This window comes from Vombatus ursinus, unplaced genomic scaffold, assembly GCF_900497805.2.
Source record: "Vombatus ursinus unplaced genomic scaffold, bare-nosed wombat genome assembly UNPS02009205.1, whole genome shotgun sequence".
In the NCBI taxonomy this organism is placed as follows: domain Eukaryota; kingdom Metazoa; phylum Chordata; class Mammalia; order Diprotodontia; family Vombatidae; genus Vombatus; species Vombatus ursinus.
This window is the reverse complement of record NW_020948983.1, coordinates 16,001,412-16,022,905: the sequence shown is the minus strand read 5'-3', so window position 1 is coordinate 16,022,905 and position 21,494 is coordinate 16,001,412. Positions and strand designations below refer to the sequence as shown.

Sequence of the window (21,494 nt, the reverse complement as noted above, 5' to 3'; positions counted from 1 at the left end):
ATTGAATGAGTTGCCAGTCATGTGAGGGACTCATCCTTTCTGCGGACATTTAAAGCTAAAGATTTTTGCCCAGTATTGAGGATGGTTTCATAATAATGAAATCAGTTCTGCTAGGAGACAGTTGGATTGATTAGCTAATGATCTACAGGTTCTTTTCCATCCCAAGGAATGATTTTGAATAATATCTCCTACTCTTCTGACTCTCCAGGCCATTATTTTTTTGCTCCCCTCTCCCCCACCCCAGTTCATCTTCTCAATTTTATCTCTTCTCATTCTTCTTAACTCACTAGTTTTTTTAGTCATTTTCCCCATCTTCCTTAATTCCCAACACAAATCCCCTTTAAGACATACTTGTGTTATCAATCTGACTTTTCCCCAATTCAGCATTCCCTTAAAGAAATACATTTGTGTTTCTCAAAGTGGAATTACTTTAAAAAATTCCTAAGAAGATTTGCTGATGTTATGAATTGGGGTTTTTGGAAATGTTTTCCTTTTGAGCTATAATTTAAGGGAACTTGGTGACAAAAAAGGAACAATAATATGTTAGAGACTATGCATACATAAGTTCTTCTCCTCACCATCCCTGCTCCCCCTCACCAACCAGGAGATCCTCTGTAGTCCCTTAGGACAACTTAAGTTTTCTTTTCTTTTTTTTCTTTTCTTTTCTTTTCTTTCCTCCCTTCCTCCCTCCCTCCCTTCCTTTCTCCCTCCCTCCCCTCCCTCTTCCCTTCCTTCCTTCCCTCCTTCCTTCCTTCCTTCCTTCCTTCCTTTTAGGATAAAACTGTCTTTAGGTTTTGTCTAGTGAACTTACTTGTCTTTTTTTTCTCTTTGCATTTTTTAACCAAGTTCTACTACTAATTGCTGTATCTTGATGCTTATAGAAAATTAATCTGATCTGGTGTAAATACCTACTGATTTCTGCACATGTGAAATAAAAGTTTTTTTCAGGCACTTTTTGTAAAATTAAAAAGTTGATGCATGATGAATTTGGTTATAATTCAGTGAAGAGGAAAAAAAAACCTGATTGATCCTTTGAAAATAAGTATTTCATAGGACTGAAGGATCACTAGAAGTTGGGAGCCAGCAAAGTTCACAGCATTCTAGTTATAATGAGGTTCTCTGTCCATGTTTAGGCTCACATTAGGAGGGCTCACTTAATTGTAGCTTTTTTGTATTCCAAATGTTATCAGTAGTCACCTAATTAGGTTTAAGTCACCTAGTCTAAAACTGGAAGCTTTAATCAGTCCATTTAAAATGGATAAATAATTATACCAAAGAAACTCTTGTAGCAGCAAACTTTCAAGAGAAGAAAGATGATAAATTGACTAACTTTTTTTTTTCCTTTCTAAAGGAATAAGGAATCCCTCTCCGTAATAGAAAATACCTATCCAACGACCAGACCGGGCCCTCGATATACTGGTGGAGGATTCCCCATCAATAAGACAACCAAGGCAGTGGCTTAAAATCTGGAGCAACTAGCAGTGCCCAATTGACTAATCAATTACATTTACTCAGAATTGTTTGGAAGGCATGTTTTTTACGTCATGTGGATGAGAAATTTCCACTCAGTTCAGTACTTGGATTCCGGCAAACAAAATGGAATAATACCCAATGTCAGAATCGGCAGAATTGCAGACATTTAACAGAGATGAAGTTTGGATTGGTCCATGTGGATACAAACAGATTGTACTTAGATATATTCAATTAAGCTGACCTACTCTCTGAGCCAGATCTTTGGCTGTTACCATCAGACTGACTTGAAACTTACCAGATCTAGACATTCCATGTGGAAAAACAGTTTACTTTTTGTTTTTAGATAATATGATACTTTTGATGTTTTGTATTTTTAGAAATCTAGTGCATATCCTCTAGCCTTCTAAATAAAAAGCTACCTTTTTTATCCTCTGTTAACAAGTCATAAGACAAAGTAATTGCATGAAATGCTGAAGATGGTGAAACTCTTAATCTTTTAAAAACTAGTGTTTTGAAAATGATTTCTATATGGAAGCTATCTCCAGGCCTGAGTGAAGAAAACTATTCCAAAGAGACATGCTAACAATATATTATTAAAAAAAAAACCCAATACAAAACTTTTGCAGAGATTTTGATCTTTGCTTTGTTAGAATACATAATAAAATATTAAAGCCAATGAATGAAACCTTCAAAATAAGGTTTAATTTAGGAACCCAGTGAAAATATGCTAGGGATCTGTTTTACCCTTTATTCTAGGAGTCTGAGTTATAGCTTCCAATGCAAGTTTTTCTTTTTGATTTAATAGTTATTTGGGCTTCAGCTCAGAATTCTTTCTCATGAAGAGAATGATCTGCTCATTCAGCAATTTTGTTTGAAGGCATTTGGTTTATCTCTTTGGGCCTCCTTCTGTTTTTATGCTTTTCTTTGATAACCATAGCCAACTCACTTTCTAAACTTTACAGTGACCAAAGAACAGCCTTTGGATGACTGATGACAATAATAAGTGGGTTATAAAAAGTTCATTGTTATTAAGGAGTCATGGTTCAGATGGCGGAAAAGAAAGGGTAACATTGCTGAAGGTAGTCCTGGAAGGCAAGCTGTTGGGACAAGTTGGCTGAGTGTTTTATTTATGCCATAATTTTACCAAGGACACATGATGTCAACAAATAGGAGATGATAGGGGAACTCTTTATAACTCAAGTTTGTCTCATCAATACATGAAATGTTGTAATGGAATGTTAGTTGTTAGCCAGTTGTATGGGATTAATTATATGACAGAGGAGGGAAGGGAAAGAATTTGCCTCTGATTTTCCCTAATTTCCTCAATCTAAATAATAATCTTCAGAGACTTTCTTTCTTTCTTTCTTTCTTTCTTTCTTTCTTTCTTTCTTTCTTTCTTTCTTTCTTTCTTTCTTTCTTTCTTTCTTCTTTTCTTTCTTTCTTTTTCTTTTTTCTTCTTTCTTCTTTTCTTTCTTTCTTTTTCATTCTTTCTTTCTTTCTTTCTTTCTTCTTTTCTTTCTTTCTTTTTCTTTTTTTCTTCTTTCTTCTTTTCTTTCTTTCTTTCTTTTTCATTCTTTCTTTCTTTCTCTCCTGATAATATTTTCTTTCAGAGCCATCCAAATGCTCTTCAGGTGAATGAATCTGCTTTTTAAGTATTTGAAGTTCATTTAAATGATCTCAGGAAAATATTAGATATGTCAAGGAATTTCTGAAGTGTAGATTGGTATCGACTCTTTCTTTGTCCTTGAGCAACTGTGTCAGTTGACAGACCAAACATGTGGACATATGACTGTTTATCTAACTCAAGGAGCTTATTTAAGGCTTTGAAATAACAGCCTAGAGATCACCGTGCAACATGTTATTGTTATAATACCAGATATAATGTTATTCCTAATGGAGATGATGAATCAAGTAGGTAAATGGCTGTAAAATGACTAGATAAAAGCTGAATTTGGTAATGTAATTTTATGATTGAATACCTCATAGAAATGTTATAATGGGGATGTGATAATAGCTGCTTGTATAATTTTGGCATAATTGCAACCTTGGAGACTGGTAGACAGCAGGTTAAGCTGCTTCTGCCTCTCATAGTCAGATTTTAGAATCTTTACTAGGTCACCAATACAAATGAACTTGGATGTCTCTAGTCTCTAAAGAATGGAGCATAGCTCTCAGCCTCTGACAATAATAAAGGTTCTGTAAGTAAAGACTGAGGGAGTCTTGGGAAGCTGAAACAGTAGCAGATTGTGCTACTAATGGTTGAACCCATTTCCTCCCATTCAGTAGCATTTAATCTTTGTCAAAATGGAAAGACTAGATCTCAGGGGAAAGGTTATCTTAGCTTCACACAATTACCATCAGCAACATTGGTCATCAGATACACAGAACATTTCAGTAGCTTGATAGATTGTCCCTTTGAGATAATCCCATATCCCCAACACCACTATGAGCTATTCAAAACACTGAGCTTTGCAAATAAGCAAGGATCATTCTGGAATCATAGTGGTGCCTTCATGGTATTTGTAAATGTGACCTGCTTCAAAAAGAAACACTAGGAAATCATATAGGAGTTTGATCTTCTGAAAGAAGTTGGGCTGCAGTGTTATTGGTTATTATATTCCAAATGAACTAATGGGAAGCTAGGAACACTTCCATTCCTATTGGAAAGGAGCATGATAAGATCAAATCTTTGGACATTATTTGTCTATCCTATCTTCTCAGGGACAGGTGTTCTAGTGAGATTTTTGTTTCTCTTAATTCTGAAGAATTGTTCAGAGTAAAGTTTTGTTGCAGTATGAGCAAAGATATCCAGATATCCAGATGAGCAAAGATATTGCAAGAGGGTACTTGTCATGGGTTTATAATTTAACTCTAAAAATATGTCTGGGGCTTATTGATGAATATAATTCCATTTCATTAGAAAATACTCTTTGTGTGTACTTAGCTTTGGTGGCATCAAAGATTTTGGGACTATTTGGCAGATGTCACCTCTTCCAGTGACTTTAAACAGATTGATTTTAGGGAGATAATCTTGAAATTAGGGAGCAAGGAACTTGGTTCCTAGCAAACATTTATGAATATTTTGTAAATGAGGCTTAAAAAAATTCTTATTTTGCTCCATTTCTTTTCTAGTTGAAGGTGAGTGAGCACTTTCCATTTTAATGCCCCTCATTTCTCTGATTCATTTACAAAATTCAGTTCTGTTTTGAGAGACAGCATAGTATAGTGGGAAGAAGACTGTTTTTAGAGGCAAATTCTGCATTCAGTTCCTGTCTTTCATACTTACTACCTGTGCACTTTGGGCAAAGCACTTCCCCCATGGGCCTCTGTTTACATATCTGTAAAATGAAGGAACTGGAATTAATGATTTCTAAGTCCCTTTTAGCTCTATATCCTATAAGCTTAATAGCACTTTCTCATTTCAATAACATTCAGATATTTCATTATGTTTTTGAAGGTTTTCATGTTTTTGTGGCAAAATGTGGTATTTATATGGCACTGACTTCAAAATTATGTTGCTGATATCTTCTTCTTAATCCTTACATGCTTTGCAAGTAAATGACTTAGATTTTTAAAAGTTTCCAGTTGACAAGTGTGGAAATTGAAATCTAAAATGAAAGCTTGATTAAGACAGGTTGTCTGAATCTCTAATCCCCCAAATTATTTTTAGATTGTTTTGAGGAGAGTGGGATGTAAGATCTTGAATATTCCCCACATTGTTCATTCCTACTAAGTGAAATGATGGAGGTGAATATAGGATTCTCTGATAAAGGAGATCTAGGAAATTTTATAGGATAACTAGAGTGGAGGGTGACCTACTGAGGGAACATACATATTTAACAGGAAGCAGAGGTGTCATGAGTGGTTGGAACAGTTCACAACTCCGCCAACAATGCATTAATGTCCCAATTTTCCCACATCCCCTCCAACATTTGTCATTTTCCTTTTCGGTCATATTAACCAATCTGATAGGTGTGAGGTGGTAGTGTTTTAATTTGCATTTCTCTAATCAATAGTGATTTAGATTTATGAGTGGGTGAGAGGATTTATATGTTCAGGAATAACCTGTGGCCTACTCTTCCATGAGATACAGATATTCTTATTCGTCCTACAATGTCACAGCCCACACTTCCTTTTCATAGTGAGAGGAATCATGGTATAGAAGATAAAGGGCCAACCTGGAGTCAGGAGACAGGTTCAGTTCCTACGTTAGACATTTACTAGCTGTATGATCATGAGCTATTTACCTAACCTCTCAGGGTCCCAGTTTCCTCATCTGGAAAATAGGGATAATACTATTCTACTACCTATTTTGAACTGTTGTTTTGAGGAAGGTACCTTGTAACCTTGAAAGAGCTATATAATTGTAAGTTAATAATATTGTTAAGAAATATATTTTAGAGGTGGAAATGATATCTCCATTCATTCATTAATTCAACAAATATTTACTGAATGCCTGCTGTGTTCAAGCTGCTATGTTAGGCACTCGGAAAATTTTGTCAAGAAGTTTGAAAGTTAGAAATATGAGCATATCTTGGTTCCATTAGCTAGCTCCTTGGTTCCTCATCTTAATCCAGTCTAATACCTTCTTTTTCCTCCTTATGTAATATGTAATACAATATGTAGTTCTTGGGTTTTCAACATTATACAGTACTCCCTCCTGACTTCTATAATTGCCTAATCAAGTCTTTTGTGGCATTTTATATGGCCTTAAGAGCTGAGTCCTTTCCTAAGGATGCTTTTATCTTCTTTGAGCATATAGGGAACTCTTCCATTCCTGGGTTGTTTTGCATTGAAAATGCCCAAATTAAAATAACTTTCTAATATTCCATTCTTTTTAGAACACATTGTTCCAAATGGTCAGATTAATGGATAATATACATTCTGAACATTCAAAACTACTGGGTGAATTAACCTGATCAAGTGTTCTTATTGTACTGTGAAGACATATTTAGGCACCTTTAATAATGGATATCCTTAACTTGGTAGTTTTAACAGCTATTAAAGCATAATACGTCAATTCGGGGTCTCTTGCTCAAGTGATTGTTTTTCTTTGTGCTTAGGACAGAATGCCAAGAACTTTTAAGTTCTAAAACCAATGATAAGTTATTTTCTTTAGTAGTTTAAAGGGAATCTTCTTCCTACTTTTCCCTATGATAGTGTAACAGAATGAAATGAGAGTAATTATGTTTGCCAATTACATTAATGACTTGAAGCCTTCTAATTTATAATCATGCAGATAGCCTTCTAGGAGTGGGGTTAGGATGGTTAAGAGCTTTTAACACTTTTGAGTGAATGCAAAAGCAATCCTGCATATTCACATTCAACTTCCTGATGGATATTTAGGAAAGGAAAGACAATTTAATTTTAAATTCAATTCAGCAAGCATTTATTAGTACCTAATTCTCTATTCTTGACACAATAGATAGAGGACAGACCTAAGTAATTCTGGGTATTGTCATTTAGTTAATAGACGCCCTTGTCTTGGAGAAAAGATGATTTGGGAAGATGTGGATTATGGTCTTCCAATATTTTAAGGGATATCATGGGGAAAAGGGAGTTGATTTGTTCTGTATGACTCCAGAGAGTAAAACTGGGACTAATGGGTACAAGTTAGTAGGGAGACAGATCTTAATAATATAGAAAAAAGCCTTTCTAATAATTTGAATTTTCCAACAGTGAAACAGTTTGCCTCACGTCATCATGAAGTCACCATCATTGGAAGTGCTCAAGCATAGATTAAATGGTCATCTGCTAGGATTGTTGCAGAAGGGATTTTTGTACTGGGAGGGAGGGAGAATGGGCTAGATGACCTCCAAGACCCTTGTAGCTCAAAGAAGCATTGAGGAATGTGGTTAGACAGGTAAATGGTAATGCTGTCTGTAAAGGAAAATAATACTTCATGATGGATAACACTCTTCTGGGGTTGGGAATAGTCCCAAATTTTGAAAACTAGAACTCTGGATCCAGTTCACCTCCATGCTGCAGAGAGCAGGTAGCTGTGGTGTGGTTAAATATATATATTCTCAAGGCGGAAGTAAAGAATGTACAAAAACTACAATACATAGCCTTATAGAAAGGGAAATATGGGCAGCAGATGAATCGGGCAGGAAACAGAAGCAGTTTGTAGTCTGTTTTTGGTGGGAAGGAGAATAATGGAAGGTGACAGAATGAATCTCTTAAAGCTAATATATATACTCCATACTAGTGAATTGTATTTTCTGGGTCTGCAATCAACTCATTTCTCCCCATATCCTCTCTCGGTGGTCTCATCAGTTCCCATGGGTTTGACTGTGATCTTCATGAAGATAATTCCCAATATATATCATCTCAAACATGGCTGAAATTGAAATAATTATCTTTTACCAAAGCCCATTCCCCTTTCTTTTCTGTTTCTACTAAAGAGATCACCCTTCTTCCATTCATCCAGGTTTGCAACTTAGAGGTCATCTTTGACTCTTCACTCTCACTCCCATCTCCACTGAGTTTTCAAGTCTTACTGATATTTCCTTGTCAGCATCCATTACATCTCCCCAGCTCTCTTTACTCATACCACAACTGTCCTAAGTTAGGCCTTCGTCATCTCTCATATGAGCTATTGCAATAACCTCCTCATTGGTCTCTCTGCCTTAAGAGTCTTTTCTTTTCCAATAAGTCATTTACATAGCTATCAAAGTGATATTCCTAAAGTGCAGGTCTGACAATTCCCAATCTCCTGTTCAAGATATTTTGGGGCTCTCTCTTCTAGGATAAAGTAAAAAACTACTTTGCTTAGTGTTTAAAGCTCTTCAAAATCTAGCTCAAGCTTATCTTTCCAGTCTGATGACATACTATTCCCTTTCACACATACTATATTCCAGCAAAACTCGTCTACTTGATCCCCGAGTAAGATGTCCCATCTTTCACAGAGGTTGTACCCCTATGCTTAGAATGTCCTCTCTCCTTACCTCTGCCTTTCTCTTCAAGACAGTTTAATCACCGTTTCCTATAAGAGGCCTTTCCTGATGACCCAATTTGTTATTCTGCCACCTCCCCCCATTAATTTGTACTTATTTTATATTTGCTTATCTCCTACATACTATCTTTTTTTTCAGTAGAGTGTGAGTTTCTTGAAGATATGGACTAGTTTGAGTTTAATCTTTGTATCCAGAGTGCCTGGCATATTTTTGGGGGGTTCTGTACCCTATATTTCATTAGCTTAGGGAGTTCCCCAGTGAGAAACTTCCTATACAGAAGCATATTGGTAGAAAATATGACATCAGTAGCCTTAGAGAGTTGTTTAGGGTACTGAGGGGCCAAATACCTTGCTTGGGAGGACTCTACCAGTATGTGTTGCAGGCAAGATTTGATTACAGATTATCCTGGCTCTGAGGCCTGTCCTGTATCGCTACTTCTGTATACCTCAAAATTGAGTTGTCTTTATTATAGTATAGAATCTATAGTATAGATAGTACAGTATAGTAGAACCTGTCTGCATAATCCCAACTCAACAGGGTATTAAAGATGATATGTTAGATATTTGTTTTGGGGATAGCCCTGAGACTGATGACTATATGGCCTTTCAGTTTGGGGACTCACATGCCACAAAGTGAGCAGTGTTGGCTGTTGTTTGCTATGCCCCATAACCTAGGATGGGGAGTCAGTTTTTATTAATTGTGTGGTGGCTAAAAATACTTGTATAGTGATATACTTTAATTCTTTGAAAGATCTGTGATATTAACTTGTTTCCTTGATCATCCAGTCTCCCCTCACCAGTCTGCAAAAGGTTACTTCTCTCAGATTTCCCACTGCATTTTGTTTTGTCCCTCAGATGCACCTGACATTATGTATTGTGGTTTTTATTTGTGTGTTTGTATGAGTTTGTATGAGTCCTGTTAACAGACTGTAAGCTCCTTGAGGGCAGGACTTATATCTTTTCTAAATTGTATCTTCTCTAGCAGCTAGTACGGTGCGCTGCACAGAGATGCTTAATGTCAACTCTTATTAATAAATGTTTGTTGAACAAAATCTTTGTTGAGTGAATCTGTGTGGGTATTGCCTTCACCCACACAGATTGCATTCCCCCCAAAGTCCCACCCCTCCTCCAAACCTTATTAGACAGTCTTTATGAGTTCCTATGGACAAAACGAAATCCATTACTGTCCAGCCTTCTCCAAACTTAGCTGGCCTAGTCCTCAGATTATTGGTTCAGTCCATATATGAGACTTTCTAGTTTTGTGGAGCCTTCCAACACTCATACCCTAGTGGCATAACTTTCAAGAGCTTAGGGGAGCACCTCTATGCTATGATGCATCAGCATAGGACTTTAGTGGACAATATAAAGTGATAAGAAGTCAAATAGTTCTTTATGTCTGTGTTAAAGTTGCCAAGTTTTGCCTACTTCTAAAGGTTAGTGTAGTGGAAAGAACACTAACCTTCTAGTCATAGGACTGGAATTAAGATTCTGCCTCTGCCACTTCCTACTAGTATGACCTTGGGCAAGTCACTTAATCTCCTTGGGCCTTGGTTTCTTCAACTCAAAAATTAAGTGAACTAGATGATCTCTAAGGTCTTTTCAGCTCTAGAGCTATGGTTCTATAAGGGATATTTGTTCTTAATGTTAAAAATTGCAAGAAATATTTCAGAAACTAATCTGGGGTCTGGTCACCTCATTGAGACAGCTTGGAATGCTGGAAAGCCTCCTAGATTTGGAATTAGAAGACCTAGATTCAAATCCTCACTCGGCCATTTACAAGCTGTGTGACCTTGGGCAAGTCAGCCCTCTGGGTCTCTGTTTTCTTATTTATACAATGAAGGGATTAGATTTTAAAGACCTTGGGAGTCCCTTTCAGCTCCAAATCTATGACCCTAATTGGAGCACCCATCCAACAGGTGAGCCTGAAGTAAGATCATCAAAGTCTATAGATGTTAAGACCTTGAGCTTGGTAGGCTTGTTGTGTGAGACAAGGATAAAGAGGTGTAGCTTTAAAAGCCATTAATTAGCAGTCATTTCGCATCAATCTGCATGTTAAGTAGTGGCAGCAACACCTCATTTTTTGTTACTGTTTTTGGAGAAAAAGGCAAAAGAGCAATGTATTGCTTTACTGTGACGAATTTGGGTGATGGGTTTTCCAGAAGATTTCAGGTTGAAATAAGAAAAGGAAGGAATTTTCTCACTTCTGCTTGGTAGCTTAATGGAAAAAAAAAATTAATGACTGTCATCATATTTCAGCTCAGGCGCCTACCTACGCCATGACTGGAAATGACTTTCTTAATTCTCTGCTCTGCTTGGTGTGGAGCAGAGATTTGTCAATATCACAAAACACCCAAGACCATTGCTTAGTGTAATTCCACAGAGGTCCCACTTTCTTCTCTGAAGAACCATCAGATGTCTCCTTCATGCCTAGAGATTTAAACAGGATTTATATTTTATTAACCTAAGTATATATCCAAATCCTCTTGTTATTGTTGTTAAAAACATACTTTTAGTAATCTAGTCTTTTTTTATATATAAACCCTTAAAGGGAGATTTATACCTTCCCCAGATAGAATATTAGAGAAATAAATCCTGTTCAGCTATGTGATGGCTTCCCTTCCCCCAAAAAACAAACCCCAAACCCAAACCAAATTAACAACAAACCTCGTTTTGTCTAATAGCAGAACTAGGGCCCTATAACTTCCTGAGCACTAATATGAAGTCCTGAGCAAAATGCCCAAAGTAAATGTGTTTTTGCCTCCTCTTCCACAAAACAGGCAGCAACTCATTTTCTTGTCAGTAGGTCTTTCCCAAGAGAACACCAATGAGCTGTCCAGTTACCTAATCTGAGACGTTTTTACTATTTCCTAGTGGGATTTATTATCAGAGGATTTGTTTCTCCCTGGATATTCAGCATTACTTTTTAGAATTATTCTCCCTTGACAGTTTAGGAAGAATGTTTAAACCAAAGAGTGTTTAGAGAGTTTAAACCAGAAATGGCAAGCTTTTTTAAGCACTCATGACTCCCTGCCCCTGCTGCCAGTGCACTAGAAGGACAAAAAAATCTTGAACTTCAATGGATTTTGCTTCTTCTCACCTCTCTGACCCTCTGTTTCCTCATGTGTAAAAAGGGAATAATAACATGTATACTACTTAGCGCATGGGGTTGTTGAGTGTTAAAGTATTACACAAATGTGAGCTGTCTTTCCCTTTCTATCTTCTTCACCTTGGAGTTCTTTGACTTAATACTTTTATTCTTACTTGTGTATTAATGTCATGTATTAGTGTGTACCACATGTTTTTGTAGTGTAGCAGTTTGAATACAGATTGTCTTCCTAAAATGAGATGTCTTTGAAAAGGGGAAATATCTATATCTATATCTACATCTATCTGTCTATCTATCTATCTATCTATCTATCTATCTATCTATCTATCTATCTATCTCTCTATCTGTCTACCTATCTACCTCTCTATCTGTATACACACACATATAGAGATATGTGTAAGTATGTATATCAAATATACAGGCACAAGTATGTAAACATATGTACACATGTGATCATAATATTTTTATAAGCCACCTTTGGAGGTAAAAGAATAGCCTGTGTTTGACCAGTCCTAGCTGTTAATTGATGGAGGTTCATAATATTTGTTGGTATAATAATAATAATAACTTATATTTTCATAGTCCTTTGTGGTTATAAAATAACTTTCCTTTACATGACTTTATTCTATACCCATGATATCCTTATAAAGTAGACAGAGCAGGTGTTGTTATCCCCATTTTACAGATGAAACCGAGACTTAGAGAGGTTGCAACTTGCTCAAGATCATTCAATAAGATAGAGGTCACTAATGTTGCAACTGAGCTTTGTCGTTTTAGACAGAACCAAACACTGTTTGATTCATGTTAGAATTTTTTAAAGTGTACATTTAAAGAAAAATCAAGTAGGAGTGATGGAGAGTGATCAATAGGAGTTGGGGGGAGGTTATTCATCCTAATCACTGAAGAAGTACCAATGGCTAAACTAGAAAATCAATTTATTAATTTACACTAAAAAGTGTGAATTCATCAATACTTGTGTCAACTAGTTATTGCTTTCTCAATCCAGTTGGAAAGTCTACTTTGAGAACCAAATGAAAATCAGAAAGTTTCTTAGGGAGTGTATAGTCAAAGCCAAAGAAATTGAGTGGCCTTAACAGTCTGTTACCTAATAGCTATTTCTTCTCAGAATAGGATAGCAAATGCAAGGTCTGGTGGACCCCCATACTAGATTGTAAGCTTCATGAAGGGAGGGGTTGCCTTCTTATTGTTCTATCTCCTCCAACACCAAACGGGTGCACAAAGTAGGTACTTTGGTAGCTGTTTGTTGAATTGTTAAATTTTGTAGTATATTTAGATCCTAGACCTATGGCTCTTCCATTCTTTTAAAAATAAGCTTTGTGCCCTGTTAGCCAGAAAGGCATTGCCTCTTCCAAGATGAATTTGGGTATGAAAGGTTAACATGCTCGTATGTCTATCATGATTATCTTGTTACAATCAGTTAGGTAACAAGCATTAGCCAGGCACTGTGCTAAGTGCAGGGACACAAAGAGAGGCAGAGACAGTTCTTAATGTCAAGGAACTTGCAATCTAATAGGAGAGACAATATGCAAACAAGCACATGCATGAACAGGACATATTAGAATATGTTGGAGATATTCTCAGAGGGAAGGCTAAAATTAAGGAGGACAAGGAAAAGCCTCTAGTGGAAGGTAAAATTTTAGTTGAGATGTGAAGAAAGCCAGAGAAACTTGGAGGCAGATGCGGGGGGAGAGCTTCAAGAGCGGGGTACAGTCAGTGAAAATCCATGGGCAGGAAATGGAGTGTTGGTATTTTAAGAACAGCAAGGAGGCCAGTGTCATTGGATTACAGAATTGCGTGTGTGTGTGTGTGTGTGTGTGTGTGTTGGGGGAGAGGTCTAAGTTGTAAGAAGTTGGAAAATGTAGGAAAGGGCCAGGCTATGAAGAGGTTTAAAAGCCAGACAGAGGATTCTTTATTTGATCCTGGAGGCAATCAGAAGCAACTAGGGTTGATTAAATAGACAGGGGGAGACATGGTTAGATTTGTGTTTTAGTGGAGTGGAGGATGAACTGGATTGGAGAGAAGCTTGAGGTAGGGACATTACCAGTAGACTATTTCAATAGTTTAGGCATAAGATGGCAAGGGCTTGCACCAAAGTGCTGGCAGTGTCAGAGGACAGAACGGGACATTATTTGAGAGATGTTACAAAAGATAGAAAAGGATCAGTGGAAAATATATCAAAATTAAAGCATTGTAATTGTTTGAAATAATGGGAATGAAGTCTAACTCATTTAAGGGGTCCAATAATTTCTACTGATTCCCAGTGAAGAAAAAGACACTTTATGGAATTCTAGCCCTCACTAGCCCTAAGGAGACTTAATAAGTAGCAATGGCTTCCCTTGTCCTAGAGTGGGTTGGTGCCTTTACTGACGTTACTGACAATTCTTGGTTGGGTCAGAGAATTTTCTTTTGCTTGTTAGAGAATACAGCATCCCTTACTGCTGCTAATGCTTTTGGACAGTCCCTCAGACCTCCTCTCACTAGTCAGCAGCAAAGGTGGGCCAGGTGGATGGGTGTTGCTGTGAGAATGCATATGCTTTTATTGTGTTTTGAACTTTGTTATCATAATTAAGATAGGAAGGGAAGAGATTAGTTCTTTGCTTTTTTTTTTTTCAGGCACTGCCTCATCATAGGTTCTGGGTCTGGTCCCTAGCTTTGCACTTTCAGGAAGCTCTTTTTATCAGTTCATCTGGGGATGATCAGTCTCTTTAGGGACAGATTCATACTAACCAGACTCTTAAGAGCCTGATGACTAAACCAGAAAACTAATTTATTAATTTATACTAAGAAGTATAAATTTGTGAATGACTGAGAATAATTGTGCCAACTGATCAGTGCCTTCTCTTTCCAGTAGTAATATCTCCTTACTGGATTGCTTTAGGATTATGGTGTCAGAGCAAAGGAAATTAAATGGCTTTAACAGGTTATGTCATTAAGTGATGAAAGCACCCAACCCACCCCTCCTCCCAATCCCCCAGGGATATATACCTGCTAAGTGACATGGATACTTATGCTGAATGGTCAGGACATCCTCTTCCTTAGACAAGACTTAAGCATGGCCATTTGTTCCTAGCCAACTCTCCCTTTTCCAGTAGCCTTTCTTAGTCATCAAAAGCTGTTTTCATTACATTACTTCTTGTTATCATGTCCAAGATTCATTTATCTTACATTAATTACATTTTTAGATTATGGGGGTTTTGGAAGGTCTCTATAATTTCAGTCATACATCTACCCTATATCTCTTAGGGTGAGTTACTTCTGGGCAAGATTCCCAGAAGTAGCTAATCCTATCAATTTACATGTATTCTTGCCCCAGTAAGAACAATCTTCCTAACCTTGCTGTTCCTCCACAGTTTGAGGGTGTGCCCTCTTTGGGGGCTTTATCCCACTCTATCCTGGTCACTGTAGCTTTCCAGGAAGCAAAAGGAAATAGTATTTCCTTCCATTCTTGAGCCTTAAACTTCTTGACCTTTCTAACTGGAGCAATGTTATTCCTTAGCTGTCTGATCCCCCATTGCATCGTAACCAAGCCACAGTCTTTAGAGTCAAGTTCTCATCCAGAAGCCACAGCAATGCTTTTGCCAAGACTCACTTACCTCTTTGGATACATACGTATTTTTCAGTTTATTGCAAGGAAGGGCCCTAAGCAAAGCTATCTGTCTGCTAGTTGGCTGGGCCTTTAATTCAGAGCCAGAGGCATGAAGAGGAGCATTGCCTTGTTCCAATGAGACTTTTTCTTGTACACATAGATTTGAGCCAAGACTATGGATTAGGACAACATGGTGGGATGCTGTTGAAGTTGGTATTCTTTGGTCTGCTGGGAGTGGGAGGGGAATCATCACAATGTTTTTTTCATTGGTTACTTCTTTCTTTGGTTACACTCTTTCATCTTGCAACTAAAGTTTGTGACTCAGTCTTTAGTTGGGAGAAGGGGAATCCAAACCAGACTCTTTTGGACCAACCTAAGGGTGGAAACATTGCTCTCCCTGACAGCTGATGAGGTCAGATGGATGGGGCAGCCCAGGTTTTGATTAACACACCTATAAAATGGAATGCTGGGACTGACCTCCACTCAACTCAAGCAACACAAAGATAATTGACCTTTGGAAACTGCCTTTGGCAGTCTTTATTATTTTTATAGGAAAGTCCTGCAAACCAATTACATCTCACAATGGACCTTTTATAGTGCTATTAGTTTAATGCAGCTTTCAGAGAAATTAGCCCTTAGGGAGCCTGAAATCTCTGGGAAAAAAAAGTCCTCCATGGGCTTTCTGACTTTTTGGGTTAGCAGCAAGAATGGATTAGTTGCATGACATTCCCCTGTAGTGGCCCTTGATGTTAGAGCCATTCCTCCAAATCCATGTTTTATCCTTCCTATATCTAGCCCTGTTAAAAAAAGATGAACATTCCATCTCTTTAAAGAATTCAGACTACAAATCAAATGAAAGTAGGTGTATCCTGCTTTGGTCTGAGGTTAAAGGAGAATGGAAGTGAGAAAATTGGAATAACACTTCTGTTTAAGGGCCTAGGCACCTCATTGATAAGAAATTGCAGGTGTCTATTTCCTATCTTCTCACTGGCTTCAGTGCCTCTCACCCCAGTCACAATTATCTGCAAAGTGATAGCTCTGAGGTTCATGGTGACAAAGTCTGTCTGCTGCGCAAATGTGGCTCGCTTTTCCTTCAGGTTGCAAAAAACAAGTTATGGAGGCATGATTCTGCAAAATCCTTCAACCTCCTCCTGGTAATCAAGGTAGTAGGTACAGTACTGCCAGAAAGTTGTGTAAGATAGGAGCAAGTATGAGGAATATGGAGAGTGTGACAAGGATCTAGATCAAAGATATATGAAACTCATAGCATTTCACTAGGGCCTTTTTGACTGCCTATGGTATGACTCCTTGGGGATTTTCAGAGTGGGAGGGTTTTCCTCCTTTATTTTATCTTTTTTTTTTTAAAGGATCTTTCTTCTTGATCAGGAAAGAGTTTTGCCAAGAGAAAAAAATGTGAAGGGATCAAAAGTGGGTGCCCGGCTCATAGACAGAGCTCACCACTCAAACACCTGCATAAAAAAGCTAGGGTCAGTGTTGTTCGTCCCCACAGAGGTCATGTCTTACAGTGGAAAGAAAATTGGACTTGGATTTAGGAGATCTAGGATTATTTCCGGGCACTAACACTTGGTCTGTGACTTTGTTCAAGCCTCTTTGAACCTCAGTTTTATCATCTGTAAAAATGGGAATAATAATACTTGCGTTATTTACCTCGCAAGATTATTGGAAGGAACACTTGGTAAACCTGAAAGTTCTCTATAAATATCAGATTTTATTATTCTGGTCTAGGTCCTATCCAGCCCGTTGGGGAAACAAAGAGCAGATAAAGGAGTGACTAGGAGACAGCAGTTTTTCCCTTCTCTTTAGGGACCTGAGTCCTCTGAAAATTGGCCTCTCATATTTGTAAACATGACAAATGCAGAAGTGAAATGTTAGCTGTGAATTAGAATTTTTTCTATTAGATAAAAATGGGCAGGGAAACTGCAGGGCTATGTATTTGTGTGCATTTGTAGGGGTCCCTCGTGGAAGGAAAGAAGGAAAGGATGATAATGGGGAGTTTCTGGATGGTTAGGAAGAGATGTGGTCCCGGAGATGTATCAGTCTACCAAAGAAGGGTTGTGTTATCTGACCGCTTGCCTTGTTTCCTCTGGATTTGGCACTGTAGATAGCCAACAGGATTTCCCCCCTCAGAAAGTGGGGATCAATTTCCATCCCTTTCCATGAAGAATGACTCATGTCAGAAGCAGGAATATCTTGTCTGCAGAACACATGAAGGTAGCTTCTCTGGGCAGCCTTTGCTCTGTCTTTCTCAGTGCTGTAAGAACACATCTCTTTAGGAATGCATTGAAACCCCCTGTCTCCTGCTGTTGGGATAAAATCCAGTATCTCTATCTTGACATTCAAGGTCCTCTATAATCTGATCCTAAACTACCTCTCTAACTTTATTTCCCATTAATTTCTATAAATAAATTGTCTGAGGGCAGCTAGGTAGAGCAGTGGATAGAGTACCAGCCCTGGAGTTAGGAGGACCTGAGTACAAATTCAGCCTCAGATGCTTACAAGCTTTGTGACCCTGGGCAAGTCACTTAACCCCAATTGCCTCTCCCCCCCCCCCCAAAAAAAAAGAAAAAAGAAAAGAGGAGAAAAGAAAGAAAGGAAAAAAATATGAATTGCCTGCTTTATCGAAACTGGTTTACTCATTATCTTCCAAAGCTATCAGGCTTACCCCTCAGCATATATCCCCACCTGGAATGTCTATTCTGTTCTTCAAGGCTAAACTTACATCTTGCTTGCTTTGTGAAACCTTCCATGACCACCCCACCTCATAGTGGGTGGTCTCATCTCCTTTTCCTCTAAACTCCTATAGTAGTTACTTCCTTTACTACTCATTTGATCTGTAGCACAGTGTACCTAACAACTTTTTAAAAATGTATATATATCTTGTTTCATGGGTTCCCAATGAGGAATTGTACAGGAGAATTGGCCTAAGGGATGTTATCTGAGAAGTCAGTGATAAAGGAAGAAGATGGAACACTTATGTAGCGAGAGTAAGGGATAACTGATGGACAATTCATGTAAGTGTCTTGTATTAGATTGTAAGCTCCTTGTGACTAAGTCCATGATTCACTGACTTTGTTCCTCCCATAGTACCTTACACATAGTAGATACTCAGTAAAGATGGATTTATTGATTAATTAATTATCAGGTGGGGAGGGTGTAAAGGAGTTTGATACCTAAGCCTTTTGATGCTTGCTTCCCCAATGTCTTCCCTTTTATCTTTTTAAACCAAATATACTCATCTCAAACTCAGGACTGTTGCTTTTGCTCCAGAGGCCAAGGTAGGAAAGTTCCCCTGTCTCTGGAAGTTGTCAATAGACCCCCCACACCATGGAGCTCATCTTGTATTTCATTAGGTGGTGTGAAATGTGGTTTCAAATTTGACTTTAGATTTCATCCAGTACCTAGACTCTATGTGCCTGCCTATGAGATTCAGTGCTCTGGGAGATGTGATTTTTGGTTGGAGTTTGGCTTTGGGTCCCCTTGAGCCCTGTTATAATTAAAAACTCTTCATGGCAGCTCCTCATCATCATGCTTGAAGTCTAAAGATGGCACAGGGGCTGGCCCCCTAGGGAAGGACCAGCATTCCAGTGGTGGGGTATTTCATGCTCTGGAGGTGCAAATATGTTTAAGCTGAACAAGTCACTTAAATATCAGCCTTATCTGCTGCTTCCCCTTCAGTGTTCCAGACAGATAAAGATAAAATAGCCGAGGTAATTGTGGAGATGGAGTGTCGCTGGCAAAGGATCTGAGCACAAAGACCATTTCCAGAGACAGATGGAGTGGAGGCCCCTGTAATTTTTCTTGAATCACGTTTAAAGTGGCACCGTCAGAAAACCAATTCAGCAGGAGAGTGGCTTGGAGGGACCAGAGCCATGGGAATTTTGGAAATGTTAAAGTCCAATGAAGTTCACAGGTGATAAAGAAATGAATCCATTTCCCCAAATAGTCTAGGCTAATGTGGGAGGCTTAACACACCCCCTACAGGTGAAATGGCTGCCCCTCCCTCCATGGCACCATGTGCTTATTGCTGGTGAGTTTGATAGTTTCCATCTGTACTTGGCCGCATTCCACAGCACCGGGGGAAGCTTTGAATGGTGATGGGAGGGCTTGGCGGATTCCCAGAAGGACTCCCAGAAGGACTCCCACCTTTTTCACTTTGAATTGTTACTGAGGATGCAGCAGTGCCCAGGCACTTTATGGCCTGGAAATATTCCTAGGCCCAGTGCCAGTTTCCTGAGGGGTCAGGGCAGAAGTCAGAGAATTCTGGTCTTCTCCCTCTCTTTTAGCCAGTGATAAAGGGGATGCAGAAAATGGGTGACAGACAATATCTTAGAAAGGGAAGGGCTGAGCCATGACTCTGACAATGCTTTGAGGAAAGGAAGCTATGGCAAAATCCCAGAGACTGAAATCTATATCCATCATTTTCTCTTTGGGGTTACCCAGTGACTGGGGAAAGATTAGGGAGAGGACTGATTCTTCCAGCTGCCTTCCATTTGGCCTCAGGCTGATGTTTCCCTTCAATCAGTCAATATGGTCTTGTTGAGGCCTGTTTTGTACATAATGCTGTGTAGTGGACAGTACAAGGCTCCTGCCTTCAGTAAACTTACAGTCTAGTTGGGGAGGCAAACTTAACCCTCAGAAAATAACTAGAAAATAATAAGAGGCCAGATACAATTGTAACTTGATCCCTAGAACCCATTAGTATAGGACTGTATCCTTACTGGTGGAGATCTATGCAGGTCTATGTGAAGGGTAGTTACCAAGAGAGGAAAGAAGAGAGATCCAGTCTCTTAATCTCTTTGGGCTCCCCAGTCTCTTTGGGTTCTTCTGGCTTCCAACTTAAGAGAGAAGATAGAGTATGTCAACCATATTTTAGGTTGCTTAAGGGAGAATAAGACAAGGGAAGAAGCCATCATGAGAGGACCTGGCAGTCTCCATAATGTTCCCATTCACATCTTTCTACACTAGAACAGAGACTTTGGGGAATTCGCCTTTTGGTGAGATCTGGTAATCTCAATCTCACTCTCCAATTAGAGAGTTCATTTACTCTCTCTCTCTATATATACACACATGCATATATATGCATATGTATATATATGTGTGTCTGTGTGTATTTTATATATGTGCATATATATATTCCATTTATATTTATTCTGATTTCTGTTTTGCTATTGACCTAAATAAATGGATTTCTTTGCTATGTAAGGTTCATTTTGGAACTGGTATTTGGTAGGAATGAAGTCAAGCTTTGAATGCAAAGGGGTTCTATTTTTCTGTTAGAAATAAATATCAGGAGTTTAGCTTGAATTTTAAATTTATATCCCCTGGATTAATAATATTTAATGGAACAGATAAATAAAATTCTAGCCTGGTACCTCTTCAGTCTGAGGAGAGCAGAGGAGCCAATCTCTGGCCCCCAACTTTCTGCTTCCTTTTCTGGCGTGAATTACAGTATCCCTTGGAAAAGGATGGGGGAGAAGATACTAGAGACATTTATTCTGGCCTCCTTGTGAGTTAAATTGAGACAGTTTCCCTATAAAATTAAATTGTCTCATTCTGTTGACAGTCTTACCACCATCCAGTCACCCAGGTTCAAGATCTTGGGATAATCCTTGTCTCTTTCCTCTTTCTCACTCTCCTTATCCAGTTAGTTGCCAAGTCATGTCAATTACACCTTTACCCTATCTCTTGTAGCTATCCCTCCTCTCCATTCCCATGGCTACCACCTTAATTCAGGCCCTCATTACTGCTCTCCTGGATTATTACAATAGCCTCCTAGTTTACTTGCCTCATCTTCCTGTCTCCCATCCATCCTCTCCATGGTTGCCAGCTTGATGCTCCTAAAGTTCAGATTTGACTATGTCATTTTTTCTGGTCAGAAGCCTACAGGACAAAATATATTTGACATTTAAAGCCCTTCACAATCTGTTTCCTGCCTACTTCTCCAGGCGTCTTGCACATTATTGCCTTCCACACCCCTCATATACCAGTCAAACTGAACTACCTGATGTTCCTTATCAGCATAATTCTCTATGCCTTTGTAAGGGTTGCTCCCTATGCCTACAATGCACTCCTTTTCCACTTGCAAATTTAAATATCTCCAGCTTCCTTCAAGACTCTGGTCAAATGTTTCCTTCTATAAAAGGCCCATCTTGATTCCCCCAGTTGCTAGGGTCTTCTCCACCTCAAATTCCTTATTCATATACTTAGTAATTACTTATATTGTATACTTAGTCCACCACTACCAATAGACCCAAAAAAATTGAAGAAAGAGGAAAAAGACTCATAGATATAAAACTTTATAATTTTTTTCATAATAGAATAAACCCTAACAA

The 21,494-nt window shown here is 38.4% G+C and overlaps 1 protein-coding gene across 1 annotated transcript in view; it reads left to right on the top strand.

The window, feature by feature from the left end:
* CFAP58 (cilia and flagella associated protein 58) overlaps positions 1–1,783 on the top strand; it is a 118,026-nt gene extending 116,243 nt beyond the window's left edge. The window contains exon 18 of the mRNA XM_027852091.1: positions 1,352–1,783. Coding sequence (XP_027707892.1) covers positions 1,352–1,463 — 112 coding nt within the window. The 3' untranslated portion in view covers positions 1,464–1,783. The remainder of the gene's footprint in view (positions 1–1,351) is intronic.
* Positions 1,784–21,494: the final 19,711 nt, after the last annotated feature.